This window comes from Charadrius vociferus, unplaced genomic scaffold, assembly GCF_000708025.1.
Source record: "Charadrius vociferus isolate BGI_N301 unplaced genomic scaffold, ASM70802v2 scaffold819, whole genome shotgun sequence".
Classification (NCBI taxonomy): domain Eukaryota; kingdom Metazoa; phylum Chordata; class Aves; order Charadriiformes; family Charadriidae; genus Charadrius; species Charadrius vociferus.
The window spans coordinates 113481-121920 of record NW_009650062.1 but is presented as its reverse complement, the minus strand read 5'-3'; the positions used below and the strand labels follow the sequence as shown (position 1 = coordinate 121920).

The 8440-nt window shown below is 46.2% G+C and overlaps 1 protein-coding gene across 1 annotated transcript in view; it reads right to left on the bottom strand.

The window, feature by feature from the left end:
* Nucleotides 1-494: 494 nt before the first annotated feature.
* MAPK13 (mitogen-activated protein kinase 13) overlaps nt 495-8440 on the bottom strand; it is a 12898-nt gene continuing 4952 nt past the window's right edge. Inside the window, exons 3-12 of the mRNA XM_009891712.1 lie at nt 8066-8124; nt 6833-6941; nt 5755-5784; nt 5270-5317; nt 4220-4334; nt 3798-3869; nt 3186-3265; nt 2625-2703; nt 1126-1302; nt 495-793 (exon numbers count right to left, since the gene is read on the bottom strand). Of these exons, the coding sequence (XP_009890014.1) occupies nt 714-793; nt 1126-1302; nt 2625-2703; nt 3186-3265; nt 3798-3869; nt 4220-4334; nt 5270-5317; nt 5755-5784; nt 6833-6941; nt 8066-8124 (849 nt within the window). The 3' untranslated portion in view covers nt 495-713. The remainder of the gene's footprint in view (nt 794-1125; nt 1303-2624; nt 2704-3185; nt 3266-3797; nt 3870-4219; nt 4335-5269; nt 5318-5754; nt 5785-6832; nt 6942-8065; nt 8125-8440) is intronic.

The window sequence follows — 8440 nt, the reverse complement described above, 5'->3', positions numbered from 1 at the left end:
TGTGTTTGCAGCCAGCAATAAGGAGACAGCACTGATCAAAATGCAGGGAATGAAATAAGCAGAACAAAAAAAGAGGAGGCAGCGGCTGTCCAGAGGGAGAAGCATCCTAGCAAGGTGCTGTGTGTATAGCAAGGGTTTGGAGCCGCTCTGAACACAAAGCGATCCCATGATCGACTGATTCCCATCATGGATTAGATCCACTGTCCCAGCAACCTCGCTGTGCTGGATGGTGTTTGGCTGCTCAGGGAACGGGGACACACTCAGAGTTAGACTGGATAAAGTCATCTTATGCTGAATTTCACTATTTCTAATTATTTTGCTTGGGACTCACTTCCCAGATAATTTTACCTTTTTCTTTATGTTATCCATAATTAACGTACTAATACCTGTGCTTAGAAAGACTAATGAGAAGGGAGCAATGAAACCCCTGTTCTCTTAAGTGGACAAATATAAAAAAAAAAATAAAGAAACACCAGGTAAAATTCTCCCACTTAAAGTTTCAATGAGAATATATTTATCTTTTGTGTTGAAAAGTGTTTGGGGTACTTCCCCCTTTAGTAGAATAAAGTCCAATGCACACAGCACAGCGTCATCCTTGTGTTGGCACACAGAGAAGTCCCACAGGCCAAACGATGGCCACCAGCAAGGCAGCGTGGAGTAAATCCAATCCGTCATCCAGGAGAAGTGATTCCCAGCCACAGCCACACTGGTTGCTATAATGACATCCCACTTCGCTTCTTTGAGTCCTTCCGTGCAATGGGACTGAAGGACAAGATCTCCTTGTAAATGTGCTCTTGAAAAACAGAAGAAAATAACCATGAATGTGTGATTCTAGAGGACTCAAATGAAAGTTTGAATGTTGTACATGCAGAGAGGAGGTATTCAGTGGAGGGGCATGTACAAGCTGGAAGAGATAGACAAAGCAGAGAGGGAAAAGAAGTCTGCCTGAAGAACTGGAGGGATCTTTGCTGAATGCATAAACGCAAGAGCAAGGCCAGGGAGATGGGCACTATCATCGAGGCACCAGCAGGCAATTGCAGCCTTACTCAGCGTGTGCACAGTAAAGAGAGAGAGGTAGGAAAGTCCAGTGCTAGAGAGGAACCTCAAAGAAGATAAACTTCTTACTTCTCCACTCATCTATCGAAAGCTTTTCGTGTTCCAGAGAATCATCATAGGACTGTTGCGCTTCTGTCTCCTCCTCAACGTCTCGGAACTGGTCGAAGTAAGGGTGAGCCAATGCCTCTGTCGCTGTAAGGCGCTTTTCCACGTCGAGTTGCAACATCTTGTCAAGCAGGTCGACTGCTGTAGGAGAAGACAGGAACAGGGCTAAGCAAGGTGCGATGGAGAACAGGCATCCTGTGCATGAGCCCTGCAGGCGATGGGACTAGTGTTCCCAGTACTACATTCTCCAGACCTGAAAATGAAAGAGATTCCTCAACCCAGCCAAGGTAGCGTGGAGCTCCCATCAGTGGGGAGGCAAAGTTTGCCCAACAGCAGCCTTAGGGAGCTCTTAGTAGCAGAGCTGGAGGTACAAATTGCACAGAAATAACAAATTAATCTTGACTAGGCCACGCTGCACAGATGGGGCTGCAAGAACATAAAGAGCAAGCCAGTAACTTCAAGGTATTTTTCAGTTTTAATCATTTGCTTTCGCTCTGACCCCCACAACTCAAAGTAATCTTAACATGAGTAATCTATACAGAAATCTATACATCCCTGGTAAACAGGAAGGCAGAAAACTCAGATACCAACTACTCTGTCAGCCCTGCTCCCCCCCCTTGGTTTTAACATCTGAATGCTTTCTTCCTTTCAGCTTTTAGAAAAGTTTTGCTTGCTCTCACCTCTAATCTACTTGGGAAAAGAGCTCCTTGTAAGAGATTGATTTTTACCCTAAAAATTTTATATCTCAGCTCCCTGTTAAATATCAATAGATCCGAGTGTTCGGCAAACAGGTAGGATGTAAGCTGTTCTCTAAAGAAAAATAAATAAATAAATAAATTACTGGTGTGGACTGCGGGCCTCTCTTAGCACCTTATCAAAACCAATGATGCCTTACACGTGGAGCTGAGAAATAATAATGAAATAAAAAAGAAGAGCTGGTTTCTTTATCTAAATGCTACTGATCATAATAGCACCTGCTTGGCTACAAGCAACAATCTCTGGAAGCCAATATCAGCCAAAATTCATCCCAACTCTCATACCAAGTGGAGCTGATACATGTAACTGTCCTAATCCCATAATTTGCATCCCACAACTTGACATCCCGTTATACCCAGCACTTGCTCTCTTCTGGCTTGTTGATACGAGAGTGAAGTTTATCTCTTCCTTAAATATTGTACTTTACAGGACATGTAATTTTAAAAGTTTTTAAAAAATAATAATAATAATAAAAAAGCAGTAAATGGCCAAGAACAGCAGAACATCACCATTGTAATACCAATAAAGAATCATTTTGCTTTTAATTCATACATATTTACCCTGGGGAGGGGCAGGGGCACAACCTGCAAGGGAGAAAGTAGCAAGAAATTATGAGAAAGAGGAGAGAAAAAAGACTGGAGCTGTGGCAGTGAGCCTGCCTCCTTTCCAGCGGTGAAAACTGGTGAGAAACGCTGGAGATGACTTACCCTGAGGATTGGCTTTGGGGAAAAGCACAGACAAATCCTTCTTGGGGATTTTCGGAAGGGACTTGATGTAACTCTTAGCCTGAAAGAGGAAGGAAAACACAGCCGTTTACTGCCTGTGGACAAGTGCCAGAGGGCTGTGAAATACAGCTCTCGGGTCTCAACGGCACAGATGAGCAAAGGCAAGTGGAGAGAACTGCAAATCATCCCAGATGTCACATTTCAGCAACCAGTTTGCAAGGAACTGTTTTTAATCAATGGAGATACAGAAATATTCCTGTTTTAAGGGCCAAACTGGAGAACAGGTCACTAGTTTGCGAGGGTGTCAGGCACCTCACACAAAGTCCGTGCAATCCACACCAGTGTCCAACACAATGCCAAATCCATCAGGTGTGCCGCTAGCAGAGAGGAACACCTTCCTTGCCAAGGAGAACAGACTGCTCTCGCTCCTTTTCACTGCTGCTGTAGAAGCAGCGCCTCTCCCACCTCAAAGATACGGCCAAGTTAACCCCTCCCCACCACCCCTCTGCCAGCGAGACCTGAATCCACAGCAAACTTTCTTACCGCTTTGTCCTCCAGCTTCTCCACAAAGTCTTCTCCTGGATGCCCCGTTACTTTCAAGATCTGAGTCAGTTGATCTAGGTCTGGCAGGCTCCGTTAAAGATCACCCATCTGGGAGCCAGCCCTCGACACCCCACAACAGCTCAGCCCGTGGGCTGGTGCCGGAGAGCCCGGGGACCTGTGGGAGCTACGAGGAGGTTACGATACAAACCCAACAGAGCCACACAAGCAGAGACTCACTGTACGGGCAATAAGAGCTCCAAGGCTTCTTTCCTGGGATGCCGTTTTCATCAACGGATAGTTTTGCTGGCACAACTCAGCCAGGCCATATGCCTGTGGGCTTGGGGGATACGCAAGGGTTTGGGGATGGAGCTGTGGCCACGCAAGGTTGTAGAGCACACGTGGCCAGCACAGAGGTGTATTTCTAAGGATGGCTTGCCCCCCTACTATCTTCTCTCTGTTTTTCTCACCAAAAAGACTGGTCCCTGCGATCACCTCCTGGTAAACCACCAGACTGACAACTATTTTTCTCAGTAGCCTCAGTCATAAAAGCCCTTTCACACACACCAAGAATTATTACTCCCCCCAGGGAAAAGGTTCAGCTTGAAAGGATACAGTCTTTTCCTTTAAACAGCGTTTTCCCGGTCAGCATTTCTGCCATGATACAGCCAATAGACCAGATATCCACTGTTCAGAGAGAAAAAAGGAAAAAAAGAAAAGGACAGTAAGAAGGCAGTAATTATTGCTGGGGCTGTTGCTTGCTTCGTTATTTGCAGCAGGCACTGATTTAAATTTCACTCCCATTTTCCACCCTCCCCTGTTCTTTCTATGCTGCTAAAATCTCTGCTTTCATCATTTCCCGCAGGCACTAGCTTTGGGAGTTGTGCAACTGCTTTGGGACTCGCTCTGCTTCAGGGGACACTGATGATAAAGAAGAAAAACATCTGGAGGATTACGTGAGGTTTGACCCAGGTGTGACAGTGGGATCCCCGGGCTCGTCACCAGGCCAGTCACACCACTGAAGCACAGCAGCTCACCTGTCTGGTTGTAATGCATCCAGTTCAGAATGACTTCTGGGGCTCTGTACCAGCGTGTAACCACGTAGCCGGTCATTTCGGCATCAGCGTGTCTGGCCAAGCCAAAATCCAAGATCTGCAGTTGACCAAAGGAAAAGGGAGAAGGAAGGGCAGGAAAGAAAAGAGAAATCCTACGGGCAAGGGAGAATCTACTTCTAAGAGGAAACGAAGCAGATCCAATCAGATAATAACAAAGCTCCAACTACACCACAGCCACCCACGGGACGGTTCAAAGAACTAACAGGTTTGTCTTAATTCCACTGTAAATTGCAAGCTGGCTGCAAAACCAGTTGCCGTGTGAAGACCCTGCCAAAAGGATCAGTGCTGTGTGCTACCCAGAAGGTCATTTCCTTTCTTGAAGCTTAAGTTTCAAATCTATGAGCTTTATTTAATTGAGTTGCTCTACAACCTGGCAGTGACAGCATGCTCCCAAGCCACCCCGACTCACCCTTTCCTATAAAAACACCTTGCGGCTGACGGGGTGACCTCTCCCTCAATACCGGAGATGAGCATAGCTTGACCCAGCCTTTACAGGCAACGGAGCCATTCCCTGTAATATACATTACAGAAAATGCACGCTAGAGCGCTGCACAAGTGAGCTGCGAGCAAACCCTTTAGAGCAATACTGAAAATAACTTAGTCTGGAATCACAACCATCGTGTCAATGAGAACCAAAGGGTGACTGTGGTTGAATCCAGTTATCCTTCAGAGATCGTCCACCTAACGCAAGTATTGCTCAGCAGTATTGAATTTATTTAGGAAGACATTACGAACTGCCATGCCGCAGGAATTACAGCGACAGGATGTTCATTCCAAGTCTTGGGCCCTGATTCAGCAAGTTACATCAGCAGGTGAGTATTTCCCACTGCCTGCAACCGCTGAGTAATGAAACGCCTTGAATCGAGTCTCGGAAGGCAAGAGGAAACATGACGGTGCCAAATTCCTGTTGGCAGAGCAGTTCCTCAGCGATCCGATATGCCACATGCTACAGAGTGGTGCTTTTCTACCTACCTTTAGCTGACAGTCTTCGTTCACAGCCAGGTTGCCTGGCTTCAGGTCCTATGACAGACAAGAGCAGAATAATAAGGATGTTTTAATTTGCAACGCATCAACACGAGCCTCAGCCAAACCTCTGCTTGTCTTTGATGGGATCCCATAACATCCCAAGTCCAGTATTGGTACAGCAGAGACACCATGCCTGCTATACTGGACAGCTTCAGATTACTATTTTATTTTTTCCTGAAACAGTTAATTCAAAAAGCATCATAAAATGCTTCTCAGCTTATCAGAAAACACATATTTCCTCAAAATGCTGCACAAATGAGCAAATCCAAACACATATAGGGCGTAGGAGGGAAAAGAAGACAGATACATGAGAGACCTTAGAGCAGACCAGGCTATTAGTGAAATGATGTTCGGGAATGTATTAACTTTACAACCAAGCTGTGTTTCTCCTAAACAGACAAAAGTCAGAGTAACAGTGCACATGAACTTACCCTGTGGATGATGCCGGCTGAATGAATATACTGCAATAAAAAGAGGAGCCACAATGTGAGCACCAGCAGACAAGACTTTCTGTTCTCCAGCAGAGCAACGAGAGCTATGGACAAGACCTTGCTGAGAACACACCTCTGCAGTCCGCTGCAGGTCCCCAGCCCCCAGGGCAGCAGGTGGAAAAGAAATCACTGCACTGAATTTCTGACAGTATTTGCAGTTATGTTGCTGCTCCAAAGAAGAGGCATAGAGCAGAAGAGGAGGTATGGAGCAATAGTTCCTTAGGGCAAGTACTCTAATAGCTTCAAACTATCAAACAAAGGCATTGGGATTACAGGTAGGAACACGGTGAGTAGATGACATGAAAACTTTGTTGGTTTAAGTGTTAAACCATGTGAAAAAAATCTCATAATTAAAACACAACATTGGAAATCAGATTCGAGCTGCAAAAACTGACTACGTGGCTTTTAGCACAGCAGTTAAACCTTCTGTGTGTTCTTCCCCCCTTTATTTAAGCTCAAGATAACAGTGATCTGGGGAAAGGTTATTAAGGTGAACCCATTAATGCCTGTAAGCCACTGCTCTGACGCCCGGTGAAGGGTATTAAAGAGGGCAGCATTAAGACATTGTCTTTACATCCCAAGGTTTGCAGTGACTGCCTTCTGCTCTCTCAAAGCCAGTTACAGCAGCGTGTTCCTTCCTTGTTCTGCTGAATAGAAAATCGTTCCCTGTCTTCTCCCCGGAGAGCCTCAGTTAGGAGCTCACCCGAAGCTCCCTTTGCTGCCAGCCTCTTCCTTTCTACGTACAATTTGCTAAGGGTTTGAGGGAGTCAGAGTGACGCAACTGCTGTCACAGAAAAACCATCGTGAGGTCTCGGACTGCCGATTGCTTCGATACCCAATTGACTGATGTGAACAAGCAGTCACTTTATTGACCTGTGCTGGAACAAGAGTAGTTCAACAGCAAATACACCCCCACATCTTCCTATACAGTCTTGGAAAGGGGTTTAGTTATGGTCAACCCAGAGGTGATGTGTAGAGGAGACACGGGGAGTCACTAAACTCCTCCAGACCCACCTACCTTCAGCCCTTTCAGCATTTGGTAGACCAGGTACTGGATCTTTTCATCACTGAATTCATGTCCCATGATCTTTTGTAAATCTGTCCGCATGTATGGCATCACGAGGTAGCTAGAAGGCAGTAAGACAAGGCCCTGAGTCTAGAAGAAAAACATAGGGAACCAGGCTAGCCTTGTTCTTGCTTGTTTGGGTTTTTTTTGGCTGTGTAACTTACTGTAGCTAAGATGAGTTGTTGTGAGAGTGTCCCTGGCTGACTGGCATAGCTTGCAGTGATGCTGGGATTTCAACCTGCTCTGAAAATTGCTCTTTCTCCTCCCCTCATATTGGATATCTGACATCAAGTAAGAACAAGAATCTTCCAACTTGAAGGATCCTGAATTAGTTTACTTTAGACCTTGGTGATGTTCAATTCCGGACAGCCTTACACCATCTGGGAGCTGAAACATCTTGCGCAGCTTTAAAGAGTTTTGCAAAACTGCTGAGCTGGCTCCCAAATTTATCTCTGTAATGTTCTGCAGCCCTGCCTCGGGAAGACAACACCTATCTTCCCTCCGTCTTTGGCCTGCCTGCTGAGACTGCTAATTAGTTGACAGTCTTCCAGCAGGAACTGTTCTGAGAACCTTCAAACACTTTTCCTGCAGGCTGCTAAATACCCAGACATCAGCTGAAAACCCAAACCCAGGCACACGCTGCTCACTCGTGCCAAAGGATGGGGAAGGGAAAACAACTCATCCAACCTGACCATCAACACTGAGGGAAAAGCCAACAACAACAAAAAAAAGAACAGTCAGAATCAAGAGGAAAAGAAGGCAGATCTTCAAAATTCTCAGTTTAATTGCACCAGGGGCTGATGAACAATACTTCTCCCATTCCGAGCGTGGCCCCTTAGCTCAGCTTTCACACAGGCAGCGCGTTCGCACCGATCACGCTACCTGTGATACACCACGGAATGCAATGCCCGTTTGTTACATACATTGCTGTACGTATACTGTGTTCTCCCAGCTGTGAGCATGGCACGGGATCTGTTGATGTATTCTGGGTATTTTAATCATGGGAACTGACTTGTGCTTTTGACCCTCCTTGTTATTTGGGGATGTCTGGCTTTAGTCTGGCTCCTTTTCCACTCACAGCCTGTTGGAACACACCTCAACCCGAGCTATTATCCTGCCGCTAAGTCACAGACATCTTGGGCAATGGCTGAGTCTAGATAGAGGGAATGCAAACTCCAAACTTACAAGTCCTGGAATCCCTGGTAGGAGGCGGCGGAGGTGAAGACATCAAGCAGCCCGATGACCTGATGGAGAAGAGAAGTCCACATTTAAACCTGGAAAGCATTTGCTGTGCACATGGGACTCAGGTAGCAGCTCTCCATCGCACACGCAGATGGGTGAGCACCGAGAACTCCATCTGAGGAATCCGAGGACTCCTCATTATGCCACGCAGCTGCTTTTCCTCTTACTAATACATGGGAGCACCCATTACACATCTGCTTCAGCCTGGTGCCAACTGGGCACAGCAGACAGGCAGCAGTCAAACCCCGAGACTACCTGCACGTGCCAAACGTCAGGACCTCTCAATTAAAATAAAGGTGATGCCACCAGAAAGGACCT